This window comes from Saprolegnia diclina (assembly GCF_000281045.1).
Source record: "Saprolegnia diclina VS20 unplaced genomic scaffold supercont1.64, whole genome shotgun sequence".
NCBI lineage: Eukaryota > Oomycota > Saprolegniomycetes > Saprolegniales > Saprolegniaceae > Saprolegnia > Saprolegnia diclina.
This window is the reverse complement of record NW_008246131.1, coordinates 30,506-47,550: the sequence shown is the minus strand read 5'-3', so window position 1 is coordinate 47,550 and position 17,045 is coordinate 30,506. Positions and strand designations below refer to the sequence as shown.

General features: G+C 60.2%; 10 protein-coding genes across 10 annotated transcripts; 4 read left to right on the top strand and 6 right to left on the bottom strand.

Moving 5' to 3' along the window:
* Positions 1–37: 37 nt before the first annotated feature.
* SDRG_13872 (hypothetical protein) lies at positions 38–945 on the bottom strand (the record flags this gene model as incomplete). The annotated part of the gene is made up of 2 exons (XM_008619972.1): positions 38–58; positions 82–945. 2 exons carry the CDS (start codon positions 943–945, stop codon positions 38–40), a joined length of 885 nt encoding a protein of 294 aa, XP_008618194.1.
* Positions 946–1,767: 822 nt separating this feature from the next.
* Positions 1,768–2,667, bottom strand: SDRG_13871 (hypothetical protein). Its single transcript, XM_008619971.1, has one exon. It carries the CDS (start codon positions 2,641–2,643, stop codon positions 1,861–1,863), a length of 783 nt encoding a protein of 260 aa, XP_008618193.1. The 5' UTR covers positions 2,644–2,667; the 3' UTR covers positions 1,768–1,860.
* Positions 2,668–4,026: 1,359 nt separating this feature from the next.
* SDRG_13870 (hypothetical protein) lies at positions 4,027–4,689 on the bottom strand (the record flags this gene model as incomplete). Its single annotated transcript, XM_008619970.1, has 1 exon — positions 4,027–4,689. The coding sequence occupies one exon, from the start codon at positions 4,687–4,689 to the stop codon at positions 4,027–4,029; it is 663 nt and encodes a 220-aa protein (XP_008618192.1).
* A 69-nt stretch (positions 4,690–4,758) lies between these two features.
* Positions 4,759–5,229, bottom strand: SDRG_13869 (hypothetical protein; the record flags this gene model as incomplete). Its single annotated transcript, XM_008619969.1, has 1 exon — positions 4,759–5,229. The coding sequence occupies one exon, from the start codon at positions 5,227–5,229 to the stop codon at positions 4,759–4,761; it is 471 nt and encodes a 156-aa protein (XP_008618191.1).
* Positions 5,230–5,575: 346 nt separating this feature from the next.
* Positions 5,576–7,177, bottom strand: SDRG_13868 (hypothetical protein). The gene is made up of 3 exons (XM_008619968.1): positions 6,619–7,177; positions 6,097–6,572; positions 5,576–6,048 (listed from the first exon to the last, which is right to left on the bottom strand). The coding sequence occupies exons 1-3, from the start codon at positions 7,127–7,129 to the stop codon at positions 5,653–5,655; spliced, it is 1,383 nt and encodes a 460-aa protein (XP_008618190.1). The 5' UTR covers positions 7,130–7,177; the 3' UTR covers positions 5,576–5,652.
* Positions 7,178–7,413: 236 nt separating this feature from the next.
* SDRG_13867 (hypothetical protein) lies at positions 7,414–11,161 on the top strand (the record flags this gene model as incomplete). Its single annotated transcript, XM_008619967.1, has 5 exons — positions 7,414–9,984; positions 10,025–10,531; positions 10,573–10,695; positions 10,745–10,929; positions 10,972–11,161. 5 exons carry the CDS (start codon positions 7,414–7,416, stop codon positions 11,159–11,161), a joined length of 3,576 nt encoding a protein of 1,191 aa, XP_008618189.1.
* Positions 11,137–12,139, bottom strand: SDRG_13866 (hypothetical protein). Its single transcript, XM_008619966.1, has one exon. It carries the CDS (start codon positions 12,134–12,136, stop codon positions 11,201–11,203), a length of 936 nt encoding a protein of 311 aa, XP_008618188.1. The 5' UTR covers positions 12,137–12,139; the 3' UTR covers positions 11,137–11,200.
* A 194-nt stretch (positions 12,140–12,333) lies between these two features.
* SDRG_13865 (hypothetical protein) lies at positions 12,334–13,084 on the top strand. The gene has a single exon (XM_008619965.1). It carries the CDS (start codon positions 12,360–12,362, stop codon positions 13,011–13,013), a length of 654 nt encoding a protein of 217 aa, XP_008618187.1. The 5' UTR covers positions 12,334–12,359; the 3' UTR covers positions 13,014–13,084.
* Positions 13,085–13,296: 212 nt separating this feature from the next.
* Positions 13,297–14,289, top strand: SDRG_13864 (hypothetical protein). The gene has a single exon (XM_008619964.1). It carries the CDS (start codon positions 13,312–13,314, stop codon positions 14,224–14,226), a length of 915 nt encoding a protein of 304 aa, XP_008618186.1. The 5' UTR covers positions 13,297–13,311; the 3' UTR covers positions 14,227–14,289.
* A 313-nt stretch (positions 14,290–14,602) lies between these two features.
* Positions 14,603–15,812, top strand: SDRG_13863 (hypothetical protein; the record flags this gene model as incomplete). Its single annotated transcript, XM_008619963.1, has 2 exons — positions 14,603–15,766; positions 15,807–15,812. 2 exons carry the CDS (start codon positions 14,603–14,605, stop codon positions 15,810–15,812), a joined length of 1,170 nt encoding a protein of 389 aa, XP_008618185.1.
* Between the last annotated feature and the right edge of the window lie 1,233 nt (positions 15,813–17,045).

Here is a 17,045-nt window from a genome sequence, read left to right as displayed (position 1 = left end):
GAGGCACTTGACGCACGTTACGTGGTCGCACGCATCATCAGCCTTTTGCACGAGCCGGCTGCAGCCCGGGCAGCGCTTGACGCCGGTCTCGCGGCAGTAGCGCTCGAAGGCTTTGTCGCGGCAGGTCGGCAGTAGGTGGTAGTCCTTGCCGCAGTCGGCGCACGACGTGGTCTTGCACGCGTCGCAAATGACCCGGCGCTTCCGGAGGCTTCCTTTGCGCGCCAACTGGTGACAGCGAGGACAAATGCGTTGCTCGTCCTGCGTGAGGCAGTGGGCGGCGCACGCCTCGCGTGTGTCGAAGGAGATAGCGTTGGAGGCGAGGAGGTTTGGTGAGAGGTGGTTCTTGCAGCCCGGGCAGCACAGCGTCTCGTTGGACGTCAGCCGGTGCTCGAGGTAGTTGTTGAAGCACGCGATGCAGCACGGCGTCGTGCACGTATCGCAGTACGCAGCCAGCTTCTCGGCCGTGTAGAACTCGAGGCAGACCTTGCACTCGGTCATTGCTTGGTACTCGATCGATGGCTTCTCAAGAACCGGCGGCGGCGGCTTGCAGAGGCCATAGAGCGACTGGAGCGGCATCGTCGCTGCGTAGAGAAAGGTGAGCGGGAGCGCCCACGGGGCTAGAAGAAGCAGGCACGCGTCGAGCGCCGGCGCGTGGTCGGTGCCCTCTTCGGCCTGCGTGATGTGGCGGTACAGCATCGGCATGCCCACAAAGACGTAGCCGATTTTGGCCGCGACTGCCACTGCATCGAGAGCGGCGCCGAAGGCGAGAAGCGTCCGGAGCCGGACCAAGAGTACGTCAAAGGTCACGACGTAGGCCAGCGCGCAGTAGAGGACGTAGAGCAGGACAGCGACGACGGGTATGGCGGGCGACGCGCGCGCGGGGTCGAGGCCCTTGGCCGCGAAGCGATAGCCCAGCGTGAGCGGGCTGGACGAGGGTGAGGCCATGGCAGATGCAGAATGGTCGAGCTACTCACGCCTTCAACCCTCAACGTTTCCTGAGGCAGGTGCGCTGGGACATTTGAGTGGGTCCGAATCTGCATTTTCTAGGTACCCCTAATATATATTACATACCAAAATCAAGTGTAATAAACGGACTGCTACGAGTAGGGGGTAGTGGAGGGGAGCACAATCGGGCGCATCATCCGGCGGGCGGGGTGATCGTGGGTTGTGGTCGCTGGCAAGTGCGACGAGGCGCCTCCAATCCCAACTGCGCGGACGAGAGCAGCGGAATGCGATCGAACGCCCCCGAAAGCCCGATTGAGCCGAATGATTAGGCCCGAGTAGCCTTGGCGCCGAGCTTGCGCAACAAGACTCCGTGCACGGCAGCTGTACAGTACTACGGTACCGGTCTGCACTCTCCGAGAATGATGGTATTCAGTTGATCCTTTTTGTCGGCTTTGAATCAAGAGCCTTGATTAAGAACACTTGATTGCTCGGCAGTCGTGGTTCTGCTGGCGCCTCGAGGGCCATTCAATGTCACGCGAGGTGTCTATTGAGGTTGTGGTCACAACCCGATTTGCGACAAAAGTGCCGGTCCAGTCCGACCTGGCATCCGACTCGTCGTTCGTTGTAGTGTTCGGGAAGAAATTACGTGCTCTCAGCGGTGCCCTTGCAACGACTGCGTCACAGCTCAGTGTACGTAGACCTCAATGGATGGACGTAACGAGCAGAAAGATCGACGAATGTATACGTGTTATGACATCGTATCACAACGCCTTCTCGGATCGTCCACGGCCTTCAGGGCTCGATGACTAGCTAAGAGACAAAGGTGTACAATGCAAGTGTATTGATCGGAATCAATAACCCAGTGTTTTCTGTCTGTCAATCTATCTACGGGCAACCGAGTGGGAACGATCGCAGTCACTTGGTCGTCGCCTTTTCGCCGCTGGGTTGCGATCGTTTGGACGACGACTTGAACCACGAGAGCACCCGCTTCCGTAGCGGTTTCTTGGGCTCCTTCGCCTTTGGTGTCGGCACCGGTGGCTCAACCGTCGCCGACGTGGCCCCACGTGACGACGCGGCTCGGTCTGCATTGGCTTTGAGGCTCCGCTTCTCCATGTCCTTCAAAACGCCGCTCACAAAAGCGTTTAAAAGTGGTGAGAGAAGCGCGCTGAGGATTCTCTCGCCAAGCGACATCTTCTTTTCTTGCATTTGTGCTGGGGGTGGTATCGGGCGCGGCGGCGGCAGCGCCACCGGTTTCACGGGTGTTGGCGGCTTGGGTACTGCCGCTGTCACTTGTATCGCACGGCCTTTCTCCGGAGCGACGACGCATCCAAGGATGAAAAACGCGACCCACACCACGAGCCATGGAAGAGTAATGAGCCACGTGGTCGTATCGTTGGAGCCATGCCCCGAGACCATGCTCGTCGGAATGCGGTAGAAACATTCGTCCTTGTTGAAGACGACGGTAGCGACGTACGGGAGGAGGACACCGAGATAGGCGAAGTAGACGACCGTCGAGTAGCCGCGGCAGAGCGCACCGAGGATAAACACATCGCCAAACATGCCGTCCACGAGCGGGACCAACCACGTGAACGTGACGTAGTACGAAAAGGCCGTGTACACAGTGTAGCTAACAAGCAGCGCCAGTGACTCGATGAATGCGCGGCGCTCGCCCACGGGCTTGGACGTGGCTTGGCCCATTGCAAAATGAATTCGAGGTTTGCGTTTGGATTTGACAAATGCAATTCAGCGGTTGGAAGAGGATATGTTGGCCAGTTGTTTGATACGTTTTCTATCAGTAGCCAAGACCTAGAACAGGAGACTTTTCAGTTTTGTCGCCAGGGCATGGCACGTCATTGATCTTGGCAACTCCATCTGGAGGCTCCAGCGGGAATCATATCCTCTGCAGCTTCCTCAAGGCAAATAAATTCGATGCGACTTTTGCGCTCAACTTGATTTTTACCGTATTTTGACCAGCAACCTGCCAACAACCCCGTGCAATGCTCGTTTGAACGGATAAGAAACTATATTATCCGTAGGGAATTCCCCATTCCAGATTACCGCTTTGCACAGCGCAGCCGCCGCTTGGACCACCCACCGCACATGACCGGGCGTCGACACTGGTAGCAGCGTGTGGCAGCTCGGATAGGGTCGGCTAATATATGTCGACGTCGGCGTCCTGGCGACCCTTGATGGATGGCTGCTGCTTTGTCGTCCCTCCGTTTGAGCGTGTTTCCGGAGCGGTGTCACATGTGCGGACGCAGTACAGCGTGATGTGTAGCAGGGTCTGGAGGTCCCGATCACCAACTGTGTAATTGTCGCGCCGTGGACGACATCTGGAACGTGACTAGATTTTACTGCATTGTTGGCGATCAGGCACTGGCCGCTCCTCTGGCCAGAGAGGCGTGTTGGCCACCGCACCACCGGCGGTGGCGTATGCTCGACAGCTGCCGTCGCCTCGGTCGTCGCTCCTTGGTCTTACATTTACTTGGCTCCCTTGCACGCGATATATAGAGTAATGGCAAGCGGCGCAAATAGAATGAAAATGGGCAACCATGGCAGCACAAGCGCGTACCCAAAGATGAGCATGTAGAGCATCAGGATGCCCAATTTGTCGACAATGTTCGGGGGTTGTGAAGAGGATGAAGACTCCCTGTAGGCGAGAGCGCTGGCGATGCACACAATGATGGCACCGACGTGCAGAACACGCGAGGCCATCAAGAGAAGCCAGATGCAAGGACACGTTGTCCGCAACCGCCTCGAGGATGGGGTAGATGCACGAGAAGGAAATGAAATACGCCATCGCCGTGTACGCGATGTAGAGGATTCACAGTGCGATCGATTCGCCTGACGGGAGGTACTGGGTTGTGGACTCGGCTTGGCCCATGACGCAATGAGGTATCGAGAACGAAGTGAATTGAAGTGTACTAATGCAGCTCGAAAGAACACACGACGTGCAAATGACGGTACGTACTTGACACGTAGTTGATACGAACACAGCATGCCAGAGACCCAGGCTCTATTGGCCCAGTTCGCTCAGAAATCATTGTCGGCGACACCTTATCAACTACGTATCAAGTGCCCTCAGTTGGTATCGGCCGACTCGCGCGTTGTATGTTCTTTCGAGCTCGGTTTCCCAAAGCGCTTTCGCGGCGACCGCTTGGACGGCGTGAGCCAAGAGAGCATGAGCTTTCCCAACGACTTGGTCGGGGTCTTCGCTGGCGCCTTGGGCGCCTCGACGGCTACCATGGGTGTCAACGCAGGCACGGGCGTCTCTGCCTTCTCTGTTGTCTCTGTCGTCGCTTCGAGAGCATCAACAGTCTCTGCTACCGACCGCGCATTGGTTTTGGCTTCCTCAAAGTGCTTGGTGACGATGGCGATGAGAAGCATGAATGGCCAGAGCACGGCCCACGGCAGCGCCCAGAGCACCGGTCCTGTGATGCAGGTGCGGAAGGTCCACGAGGCGAGGCTCGACGGCAGATGGTAAAAGTACCCCTCCGCGTCCAAGAGGATACCAATGAGGTACGGGAGGAGGAGGCCGACGTAGGCGGCGTGGAAGGCCAAGTTGAAGACGCGGCAGAGCATGCCAAGGGGCACCGCGTCGCCAGCGATCATCTCGAACGCCGGGCAGATCCAGTAGAAGGTCCCATAGTAGGCAAGAGCCGTGTGCACGACGTAGCGTCCCTGGAGCTCCAAGCGGTCGCTCTCGGAGCGGTACTGGGGCGCCTTGGACACGAGCTGGCCCATCTCGGAGGCCGAGGCAAGAATAGATCGACTGAAACAACTACTATCATACTAATAGATTACACAAAGGAACTAGACGCTTGGCTTGGCAAAGACACTGGCCGAGCGTCGATGGCAGCGCGGGAAAAAATGATAAGTCCCCGCGCACGCGAGACACCACGCCGCTTTGCAGGTCGTGCAGCGCAGCCGCCGCTTGGACCACCACACGTGGTCGGACGCCGGCAGCAGGGCGTGGCAGCGGGGACAGGCGCGGCTTGTGGACGACGGCGTCTTGACGAGCATGGACGATGAAGGGCAGCTGCTTCGCGGGCTCTCGCCTTGAGAGTGCTTGCGGAGCGGTGCCAAGTGTGCGGACGACGCCGGGCGCAGTAGCGTGATGTTTCGGTCATGGGCAACCGTAGTTTGCAGAGCCCGAAGCCAGAGGAGCGCGGCGAGGCCAGTGACGGTGGCGGCAATGTCCACGAGGAGCGAACCAGCGACGACAGGTGCGGCGACGACGACCGCGACGACGGCGAGGCCGAGCGTCCGTGCTGCAATGCGCATCTGTGCAAGTGAAGAACAACTTGCAGCGCATTACTTCGCTTCGAACGCTGCGTCAATGACACGTGATATGGCCAGCGACCTGCGGAGCGGAGAAGGTGCGCCGAACACGCTGGACGAACCGGCCGAGACCCGCGCGCGTTCTGCACATCTGTACCCGACCGCGAGCGAGATCAACGAGTACCTTTGACCTGTAGCTCTGGCAACTCCAGCGCGTACTCTTGAGGAGAGGGCAATCAGTTCTGGCAGTCAGTTCTGGCCGCTCCAAGTGGCACTCAGTGGGCCCTCAACATACCGCGTTCGCCAAGCCAAGTCCGCATGTCTGCCCTTCCGCCAATCGAACGCAAGAAAAAAGCAAAAAGCAACTTGGTTACGGCAATTGCCACCCACACGACGACGTTCGAACGAGCGAACCCGAACGTCCGGCTAGGCCAAGAGCGAGCTCGCCTCCGTGGGCGCCAGCGAGCTGCGGCGCTGCGCATGCCGGCGGCGGTGGCGCCAGTGGCGCACGACCAGCGCGAGAACGAGCACGCCGAGCGCGCCGAGGAGCCCCAACATCCAGAGGCGTTGCGTCGGAGCTGCGGCCATGGCGGCCGGGCACACAAGCGTTTGGTCGGGCAAGCACGTCTGGGCGTCAGCTGCGCAGTCGGGCAGATGTTCGACGCACAGCATCCAGCACACGGTGCCGCCGTGGGGCACGTCACCCGTCTTGACGCACTTGAGATGCGCGCACTGCTCGACCTCATTCCGCATGTTGGGACTGTTGCAGTGGCGCATGCACTGCGCCTTGGTGGTGCTTGGATCACTGGCGTTCGACGGGACCTAATGCAAGTGCCCTTAGAATTATAGAAGGCGGCGTGTCAGTCGTACCCAAAGGCCGAGCGTGCAGCTCAGGTCCGAGGCGAGGAGGCTGCGGCCAGTCGGACACGCGAGCGACGCAAAGTTGGCGCTTGGTTCGAGGAGGTGGCGTGTCGTGGCCGCCGCGTACTCGTCGAACGAGAGGCCAGCGTGGACGAGGCGGTCGTCAGCGCGCATGAGCAACATACGCCCCGAGAAGACGCGCGCGACCGACGCGTCCATCGAGACTGGCATCTTCATCCCGTGCACGACCGGCGGGAAACGGTGGCCAAAGTTGCCCCATCGATTGAAGCCTTCACCAATCATGAGCACCAACTCATCCGCCTTGAGGCGCGGGGCCACGCGCTGGACGACGCCGTCCAGCGTGAGCTCGACCTCGAGGCCCGTGGTCTCGGCTTGTACTTGGTTGCCGTCGCGATCAAAGAAGAGCGGGACCGACGTGAGGAGCCCGAGACCATTGTCCGTGTGCAGCTCCAGCGACAGCGTCTCTACGCACATACTGTTGGAAACGCAAAGACAGAGCGCGACGCGAACCTGGGCTGGACGGCGAGGCCGGAGCGAGGTACTTGTGCACATGATCGAGGTGCTTGCCCGATTCGGCGATCGCTCGCATCGACGTGGCCACCGACGCATGCTCGCTCGACGGCACGTCCAGTGCGATGCCCAGTGCCTCAGTCGCCGACTGCATCAAGCCCATGTATGCGTGGTGGGCAGCGGCGTATGCGGGGCAGAGGCTCGCCATCGGCAGCTCGTCCTTGGCGTTGGTGCTGATCGTGTCGCGCGTCGTACCGTCCGAGAGCGTCTTGTGCTGGAGAAAGTCCATATCGGGGTGCACCTGCATGCAGCGAAAGGCCTCGCGCAGGTACGTCGTCCGCGTCGCCGCAAAGCCGTCGAGGCCCTTGAACGCCACAAGGCCGTGCTCCTCGAGGGCCGCCACCAGCGGCGCCTTGTGCGCGACCAGCGTCGCGACGTCAAAGGCTGGGATCTCGTACACTGGGCGGGCGGCCGCGGCCGCGACCAGCGCCATCGTCCACAGAAGTGCCATGGGTTCAGCACGTGCTCGATCTTCCCACACTGCTTGCTTCCGTTCCGCACGCTTATCCGGATGCGCCCGTTGCCGTGGCGACACACGAGTAGCTTGGCACGGCAGACTCTGCTGCTGGCCTCTGCTGCCGCTGGCCTCTGCCCGCTGGACGCTAGCCTCTGCCCGCTGGACGTAGCCCCCTCGGCGGGCGCATCGCTACGGTGGCGGCCGACTGAAATAGGCGCGAGGCTAAATACAGCGCAGTCTAATTTTGGTCACTTTCGAGGAGGCGCGGATCCGCCCACATGGACTCGGTGGATACGCTCGTGTACCAGATGGAGGACGACGAGCCGAGCGTCAAGCTCGAAGCGATTCGCCGGCTGCGCGAGCTGGCGGCGACCTTGCAGCTGCGGCCGGCGCCGTTCCCGGTGCGCAACGCGCGGCGGTTCCTCAACTGCGTCCGGCGCCGCCTCCATGACGCCGAGCCGCGCATCGTGGCCGAGGCGCTCCAGTTTGTGTGCGACCTCGTGCCGGTCATTGGCGCCGAGAACCTTGTGCATTTGTACCAGATCGTGCTGCCGCAGATGCTGCCGATGCTGCCGCTGGACCCCGAGTGGGACGACGAGGCGGCGTTCCCGCACTCGGCGCTGCACGTGCTCTGGGTGTACGCGCAGCATACCTCGAGTCTGCAGAGCGTCATGGACCTCCTCATGAACCAGGGCTTAAACCACGAAGACGGCGCGGTCCGTGAAGGTGCGGTCGGGGCGCTCAAGACGCTCCTGCAGCGCAACGCGACGACGACGCTGCCGGGCGACGTGAGCTGGGCCATGGTGCTCGAGGTGCTCATCCCTGCGATGGAGGACGACGAAGAGCGCTGCGTCGTCGCGGCCGAAGACGCAGTCGCGTGGCTTCAAGCGCACGTCGGCCAGAAGCAGTTCCAAAAGCTCCTGCAGACGCTGAGCAGCCGCGACCGCGCCATCTTGGCCCAGCACGCCGACTACATCCAGCAGTTTATCGGTTCGTCCAACAGCCCGACGATTGGCGTCGCGTCGGACGACCAGCTGCAATTTGGGCTCGTGCCCAAGTGGATCGTCGAGGCGCTGCGAAGTCCGAGCGAAGCACCGCCGACTGCCATGGATCTCTTGGGCCGCACCCTCTCGCCGCTCTCATCCGGAGAGCTCTCGAGTGCGCGGAGCGAGTGGCTGCACCTCTTTGGCTTCCTTGCGCACCTCTGCGCGCAGCGATCGCCGGCGCGAGACCGAGCACTCACGCTCCTTGAGGGGCTCTGCCGCTCCATGGGCACGTACCTCGCCGAGGTCGTCTCGGTACTCGCGCCGATGCTGGCGACAGTCCTCGCCGACACAGCGGACCCCGGGGCTCGACGCGAGCTCGTGCACATTGTGTTGGGTGCGTGCCCCGTCGGTGCACTCCTCAAGACGCTTGTGCCAGCGCTGCAGCACGGCAGCTGTAAGGTGCGCGAAGCCGCTTTACATCTCTGGACCATCGCGACCTTGCGCCAGCCGCGCGACGGGCAGCCGTCGGCGGCCTGTACCGTCCTACACCTCGGCCGCGCCCTCTGCGACCCGAGCCCAGTCGTGCGCACGGCCGCACTCGACCTAGCAGCTGTCCTCGCCCACGTGTGCGCCGTCCCAATCGTGCAGCTGCTTATGGCCAACGCGGACGCCCAAGCCGACGGCCTCGACACGGGCCAGCTCCAACGCCGTCTTGTGCAGCGCGACGTGCCGTTTCTCGAGGCGTCAGGGCCGCGCTTGCTCGGGCGTGGCGATGGCGAAGACAAGACCAAGCTATGGCTACCGGAGGCCAAAACGCCCAAGGCGCCGCCGCCGACGGTGCCGCCACGTCAGCCCAAGGCCGAGGTGAGCCCGCAGCAGTCGGCCGAGCACATTGCCAAGAGCCTCACGGTGCTCAAGCAGCGCTGCCTCAACAAGAAGCGGGGAACGACGCCTCCGGACGGTCTCCGGCCGCCCGAGCGCAACCAAAAGGCAGGAACGCCCGTGGCCCACTCGCCCACCGAGGACCGCTTTCTGTGTGCAACGCGACCGTACGACGAAGACCGTCCGATCAAACCGATGCGCGTCAACGTGTACGAGAGCGACGACGCCGTTGTTGACGCGGCGCCGCCGGTTCGCGCGAGTAAGCCGATTTCGCTTGCCACGGCCAAGCGCGTCCAGGCCAAAGAAGCCCTACCACCACCTGCGACCGTGGTCGAGCCCGAGCCCGAGACACCCACCGAAGCCCCGGCAAAGCCCAAGGTCATGACGCTCGCCACACGTAAGCGACTCGAAGCCAAGCAAAAGCAGGACGAGGCAGCGCTGGTCGCCGCGCCCGTCTCGGCACGCAACGCCAAGCTCAAGACGGGCGACGACCTCAAATTGGCGCTTCGGGCCGGCAAGCAAGAGTACGTCGCCACGTCCGAGCTCGACGCGTATCCGCTGATGAAGAGCGACATGGCGCCGTGCCTCGGTCGTCTCCAGAGCGCCGAGTGGGAAAACCAGTTTGAAGGACTCACGGACCTCCGCCGGCTCTGCGTGCACGTACCGGAGGTCGTTGGCAACGCGGGCTTTCCGAGCCTCCTCAAGCTCGTGTGCACGCACATTGGCAACCTCCGATCGGCCGTCGCCAAGAACGGGATGCTGGCGGTGGAGACGCTCTGCCTGTACCTCGGGAAGCGCATGGACACGGACCTGGACGACGTCGTGCCGCTGCTGCTCAAGCGCGCGGCCGACACGAACGTCTTCCTCTCCGAGTCGGGTGCGCAGACGCTCGATGCGGTCGTCCGCGGGTGCTCAGCGCCGCGCGTTCTCAGCGCTGTCCTTCCCCACGTTGCGTCCAAGAATCACATCATTCGCAAACAGGTATCGACTTGATAGATTGATAGATTTTCAGTTTGTGCAGGTGGCTATCATGCTCGGAAAGCTCCTCTCGGATGGACGCCTCGACGTGGCGCGTGACGTCGACCGCGTCATCATGTCCGTCTGCAGTCTCGTCAACGACTCGAACAACGAAGTCCGCGATGTCGCCAAGCCAACGCTGCTCGACCTGCGGCACCTCGGCGCGCTCGACGCCGCGCGGCTCCGGAAGCTGTGCCCGGCATCCTGCGTCACCCGCGTCGAGCAAGTGCTCTCGAACGCGCCCGCCCCCAAAGACCAAGTCGCCAAGCCACTCGCGCGCACGCGCAGTGAGAAGGACGCGACCAAGTACAAACCGATGGTGGTCGCCGACTTTGACAAGATCCCGACGCTCAACAAACAGCTCGAGAGCAGCAACTGGAAGGAGCGTTTCGAAGCCCTCGAAGAGGTGCAGGCGCTCGTCCTCAAGCACGCGCCAGGCTTGTGCCAAAGCGGCAAAGTGCTGCAGGTGTTTGACGGGCTCAACAAGCGCCTCGACGACGGCAACGCCAAGGTTGTCGGTCTGATTGGGGAGAGAGTTGTCATAATGAGTAGGTCAACGTGTTCGCCCTCGAGACGCTGCAGGCGATCATTCCTGCGCTCGGCAACGGCCTCGACGCCGTCCTCGCCAACCTCGTGCCCATCTTGACACGCAGCCTCGCCGCCAACAATCAAAAAGTCGAAAATTAATTTTGAGATTGACGTTCAACATTCACGGCATCCGTAGGTTGCCCAGTTGGCCGACGGCGCGTTGGATCTTTTGTGCGCGCACGTCGAAGCCAAGCTGCTCGTGCAGCACTTTGTGTCGGTCACCAAGGTCGGCAACGCTCGCGTCAAGCCCGGCATGCTCCTCAAGCTCGACCGCCTCACGCAGGACGCAGCGCTTACAACGACCCAGTCGGCCATCCACAGGTACACTCTACTCTTACGTTCTCAAAGCTAGAGCAGTTACAGGCACGTGCTGCCGCTGGCGCTCGACTTGATCAAAGAGAGCAAGACGGACGTGCGCGACGCCAACCACCAGCTGCTGCGATCGCTCTACAAGGCGCTCGGGCCGTCGATGCTCGACTCGGTCTACAAGCTGCCCAAGCCGCACCAAGACAAGCTGTCGCAGATCATTGGTGTACACATCACGACAGCCTAGTTTTTGTATCTAACAACCTCTATTTAACACAGTATTCTCTTATGCATCGCTCTCGGCGTCAGAGTCCTCGCCGTTGAAGACGAGGTCAAAGACGCGGTCGTCGACCATGTACTCGTCCTCGGTGAACGGGAACGCGAGCATGAACGTGAGGAAGTCCTGGTGCGAGAGGTCGCCGCCAAACCACGTGTGGAACGTCTCGAAGACGTCCTCATGGAACTCAAACTCCTCGACGTACTCCCAGTCCTTCTCGTCGGGGCCGAGCACATGCAGCTCCTGCGTTTCGCCGTCTTCGTCGTCATCGCCACCGTCCGCGTTCTCCTCGTCGTCCTCTTGGTCATCGTCGCCATCGTTATCTTCAGCTTCTTCCTCGGCCTCTTCCTCGCCTTGGCTGGCGCCTTCCTCGCCTTGGTCGGATGGCGGTGTCGCATCCTCGTTCTCGTCATCGTCCGTGGGCGGAGCGATCTCGTCGTCGTCCTTCTTCTGATAGTAGCTGGCGGGGTAGTGGCCCGAGAAGCGCAAGACGATGTGCAGCAGCGTCATTTTCTTGCCGTAGCCCAAGGCAACGCTCAGCGTGAAGGCGAGGGTCGTGCCAAACGGCTCGCCAGCGTACCGGCGGTCGTAGCTAAAACTCACCTCGAGGTGCTCCTTGGTCTTTTGCTTCTTCTTCGCCGCCGCCGCCGGCGGCACGTAGACGACGACCGCCTTGGTCATCGTGTTGCGCTCGGCGTCGACGAGCGTCTCGAGCGCCTCGACGCTAAAATCGACGAGCGCCGGGTGCGACAAGGCGACGTCGGCTGTCAGCGGGTGCTCGGTCATGCGCAGCTTGGTCTTCTCCGTGTCGTAGACGACCTTGGCCTCCTGCGCGAGCCGCCGGTAGACGTCCAGCGGCTCGAGCCGCTCGTCGCGCGTGAGGTCGGCGCAGGCCTTGGCGAGGGCGGCGCGGACGTCGGCGCTGGCACAGGCCGAGAAGGACATCGCGATATGAACCACGGCCAATGAAATCACAGGAGCATATCTTGGTTTGCAGATGGCACAGCGTTACGACTAGATAATTGCACACCTTCGACCCGTGTCAATCTCTGGATCCAAGGCATCTCGTGAGCATTATGAAGGAGTTTCTCCAACCGTCATCGCTGACCAATCGAAAGGCGCTATTGCGATCTTCGATGTGGACGCAGTCAACCGTCATATAGAAACCATGGGGTCGGCGCCTAGCCTTGCATGGGTTGCCGTCGCAGTCGCCGTCCAAGCTCTGTACGCGCTAACGAGCTCGCCCTTCCCGCGAGCATCTGCCAAGCGCCGAAGCGTCGTGGTCGCGACGACACTCGGGACCTGCGTCGTCTGCCAGCAAGAAGCGCCAACATCGGTCGCCTGGCGCCACGTTTGTAGCTCGACGTGCTGCGTCAAGTGCCTGCAGTTCTACGTCGCTCTCAAGGTGTCGCAAGGGCTCGTCCAGCCGTCGCAGCTGACGTGTCCAGACCCCCGATGTCTGACGCCGCTCGACCACACCGAGGTCCAAGCCTACACCTCGGACGACATCTTCGCCCTCTACCGACGCACACTGAGGCAAGAGGAGCCACAGCCTGGGAAAGCCAAGTCGCACTTTTTCCAGCGAAAGAAGGCCCAGTCGTCGACCAGCTCGGCGGCTTCTTCGTGCATGGCACTGCCACGTTCGAAGCGCTCGTGTCCGCGCTGCCACGCACCGCTGGAGACGGCGACGACCAAGTATTTGCATTGCGAGCGCTGCACGATCGACTATTGCATCGACTGTCTCCACGACTGGACGCCCCGGCACCGCTGCTGGCGCAAGTGGGCGCGGCGACTCGGCCTTCGCAGTGCCAAGGATACCTGAATCGGTCAAATTCGCCAATATAGTACGCTGAATTCTTGATCGACCAATCCACGACGTGAGATTCTTTCCAATTGTCTTTTCTAACAGAATAGATAGGATTGTAGTCCTGCGACACGCAAATCCATCTAATTCCAGAATGATGGTCTTCACGTGATATTTCTCTCAACCGTCTTTTAGTATATACTAAGTGGTGTGTAAGGAGACGGAAATGATAAATAAGCACTACTTTAAGACATTAGCAAAACAACGAAGAAAGGACATTGACAAAGGGAGCCATCATTGTCGAAAACTAAGCAGGATGGACAGCGCAGTCGCGGCAACGCTCGCCGTCCTCGAGCTTATCCCGAGCAACTACGTCCCCGTGCTTGTTTTGACGACGCTCGTCATCTCTCTCTGCGTCCGCTCGAGAGACGCCGCCAACGCGCTCGTGGCGTACCTCGTCAAGGTGTACTGCGCGAACCTGGTCTTTGGCTGGACCGGCGTCGCCGTCCTCCTGGTGCTTGCTGCTGCTGGAATACTTGTGCCCGCTGCAATAAGCATCCTAGCCAACGCAAACAAGATGTACAAACGATCAAGGTCACGCGTCTACCGGTACACGCACGCGTCAAGCTCGTCGCCACCGCTCTTTGCGTGTCACATTTGCTACGAAAATCAACCGCCGCGTCTCCGCGCCGTGACCTCGTGCACCGACTGCTCGCTCGCGATCTGCAAAACATGCTTGCGCCAGTACTTGACACTCCGCATCGAGAGCGGCCAAGTCTCGGAAAAGCACCTCTGCTGTCCGGGATGCCACGCCATCTTGCCGGACCATGTGCTCAGGACGCACCTCAGCGTCGAGCTCTACGCGACGCTCCGAAAGATGTTGCATGACGCGTCCGAGCGGCCAGCGTGTCCGTATAGCCACTGCGGCGGCACGGTACTGTCGACGCCGCATTGGCTCTTGAAGCGGCGCGTCACGTGCTCGGCGGGCCATAGCATCTGCGTCGTGTGCAATCGACCGTACCACCTCCGCCCCACGTGCGTCGACAAGGCGTACGCGCAGTGGAAGAAAACGCACGATGTTCGCAGTTGCCCGCAGTGCGGTCGCGACATTGAGCGCAACGCCGGCTGCAACCACATGACGTGCGCCAAGTGCCGGCACGAGTTTTGCTGGCGGTGCCTCGCGCTGTGGAGCGGCAACGACCACGTCTGCGCGACGCTACGGCGGCTCTAGCATCTCAGTTCTTGGAGCTAGAAGATTTTATCAATCGTATCATGTGCGTTGGGCTTTGTTGCACGCACGGTACTGTTGTCAGATGCCGCTGATAGGTGATCGCAAGGCGCGTTGAAATTTGTGCCATCATCTCGGCAGCATTATTGAAGTATATCATTGATGCGCGCTAAGATCCGGCTTGGCTACTAAGATCTATCCAACGTCAACTATCCATCGATGAGAATCCAGTGGTTTTCACTGAGCAAAATTTTCACGATGTCTCGCTATATCACAGCTGCATCGGGTTGTGGTCGTCTCAACCGGGCTTCAGGACGTCACGTCAGTCCCATTGTCGTTCAGAGCCACCGACTGGGAGAGCGAGTATTCACTGCCGCACATGTGGGACACGATCCAAGACGTCCATTCAATCATCTACGCCTACGCGGGTCCGCTCACGACCTACCTCACGGGCGGTGCCTGCTGCGACACCGACATCATTTGGCACGACGCCTTGCGCAAGGGCTGGTGCGGCGACTTCGCGCTGCTGCCGCCCAAGACCATCACGTACGACGACTGCCGCTCGATTTCCTTCCGCGCCACGTATGCGCACGTCAAGAATTATATTCAGAGCTGCGTGCGCGGCGGCATCAGTCGTCGCGTCGTCCTCACCCACCTCCGCGCCGCCGCGATGGAGAACGTCTGGTGGGACGAGATCGACATTGCCGACCCCCGAGTCCTCGCCGAAGCCGCCGTCGTTGGAGGCCACACCGACCTACTACAGAGTCTTTTGTGCGATCACGACGTCGACGCAGCCAGCCTGTACAGCGCGCCGTCCTGGGATGGACTGCAGAAAACGACACCGACGGACCGCGCCATGGCCAAGGCGGCGGCGCACGGGCGCTTGCACGTTTTGGAGTTGCTGCATGTCCTTGGCAAGAACAAGTGCTCGACGACCGCGATGGACTTGGCCGCGACCAATGGTCACCTGCATATCGTGCAGTGGCTCGCCACGCACCGGCGTGAAGGCGGCAGTTGCGCGGCTGTCGACGGCGCCGTTGCCAATGGCCACTACAAGGTGGCAGCGTACCTGCGGGCACATCTACGTCTCGACGCGTCGGCTTCCGCACTGCGCAAGATAATTGAAGCCGATAACATTGACGCAGTGCGCTACCTGCACCAGGTCTGCAACGCACCGTGCCCGTCCCATCTCATGGACCAGGCGGCGGCTGGTGGCCACCTCAAGATCATCCAGTACCTCCACACGCACTATGACGACGTCTGCTCGACGAACGCCATGGACTTTGCGGCGCGCAACGGCCACTTAGAAACGATGCAGTGGCTCCACCGCCACTGCAACGGCGGCTGCTCACGCCGCGCGATAGACCTCGCTGCCACCAACGGCCATCTCCGTGTCGTCCGGTTCCTACTCGACGCGCGATCCGAAGGCTGCCCCGTGAGCGCAGCGGCACGAGCGGCAAGTGCCGGGCACTTGAACGTCGTGGACTATCTCATCAAAAAGCGGCCGCAAAATCTTCCGCGCGACTCAGAAAGCAAGCCTTTGGTGGCGGCACACAATGGCCCGATGGTGGGGGTCCATGAAGGCCTGATAAAAATTAGTCAGAGAGGATTTTTTATGCTATCGGTCCAGTACCTACTAGTGAAAAAGGCAAAAAATTGCTGACGGATCTACAACAACCGAGTAGAGAGCAACCCTCTTTCTTGGTTTGATTGCATATAACTATCAACTTGATAAGATTGTAATGCATGGGCCAATGCCATAGCCAAGAAACGCCGACAGACGAAGCCTTTGAGCACGTGCAGCACAAGAGTGCGCAGTGGGTCCGTACGGAATCTGCAAGAGTATGTTTTTCGATGCGGTACGTCATCAACTCTAGTCGTCAAGGTTTGACTTGTGTGGCCGGCCCAACTGCCAGCGATAGTTTGTCACTGAAGTCGAACGATTCCGGCAGGCACAGTGACCGCGCGCAGTCCAAGCCACGACTGAGAGGACATTCCGGGGTACTAGTACAGCTCAATGGGTACCATGACCAACTGCTTAATGAATGCCTCGATTTGTAAGTAGTGGACGTGTTGGGCTCGTCGAATGCACCAGAAACAACTTCGCAAGCACCTCTCATACGCGTATCCTTCGCACAAGCAACATAGTGGCACTGGTATGTAGTACGTCGCAAACTATCCTGGCGCAGAGCTATGACGCAGCAACCGTGCTCGACATGGCGATTTTTCCTGGTAGGAACGTTTACGTGGTGTACCAGCATCCCAGGGGATTAATTCGTATTTTCTCGCCAACCCATTGGCTATAATTTACGACATTTTGGCCAATGCAACGCAGTTGCATTGGTCTAAGCCAATCGCATCACGCGGAACATGTCCAGTGAAGTGCGATTTTGCCGTCCCTGTTAAGTGCTGTCACATGTGGGACATTATACTTGATTCTGTATAAATTAAGTACGACGCACTTCTTAGAGCACATGTCGAACATAAGGTATTTCCGCACCTAATCGCAATGCAGCTGCATTTGGATTGCAGAAGCGCGCGAAGACCGCAGCAAGCGACGACGGCGCGTTGGCCCGGAAAAGTCTGCGCACCGCAGCGCAGCGAAGGTCGAGCGTTGACTTTTGTCTAGGCCAACGCGCCGTCGTCGCAATACCGTTAATCAACGCTTCGCATTCAATACAAAAGTTCCTACCAGCTCACCCCGCAAGGGACCTGTTATTTAATGTTCAAAACAAGTTAAATAGCACTGCTCTTTATATTTGATTGGGAATATGGAGGGTTGTAGGTCGCCAACGGCGACGTGGCATAGCACGCTCTCTTCT

What these genes read in the sequence shown, in the direction of transcription:
- SDRG_13871 (XM_008619971.1), bottom strand. Translation starts at nt 2,643, where the DNA reads ATGGGCCAAGCCACGTCCAAGCCCGTGGGCGAGCGCCGCGCATTCATC.
- SDRG_13868 (XM_008619968.1), bottom strand. Translation starts at nt 7,129, where the DNA reads ATGGCACTTCTGTGGACGATGGCGCTGGTCGCGGCCGCGGCCGCCCGC. An exon ending in GGCCTCGCCGTCCAGCCCAG is followed by an intron (nt 6,573 to 6,618) that starts GTTCGCGTCGCG and finishes GTATGTGCGTAG; the next exon opens with AGACGCTGTCGCTGGAGCTG. An exon ending in GCTGCACGCTCGGCCTTTGG is followed by an intron (nt 6,049 to 6,096) that starts GTACGACTGACA and finishes CACTTGCATTAG; the next exon opens with GTCCCGTCGAACGCCAGTGA.
- SDRG_13866 (XM_008619966.1), bottom strand. Translation starts at nt 12,136, where the DNA reads ATGTCCTTCTCGGCCTGTGCCAGCGCCGACGTCCGCGCCGCCCTCGCC.
- SDRG_13865 (XM_008619965.1), top strand. Translation starts at nt 12,360, where the DNA reads ATGGGGTCGGCGCCTAGCCTTGCATGGGTTGCCGTCGCAGTCGCCGTC.
- SDRG_13864 (XM_008619964.1), top strand. Translation starts at nt 13,312, where the DNA reads ATGGACAGCGCAGTCGCGGCAACGCTCGCCGTCCTCGAGCTTATCCCG.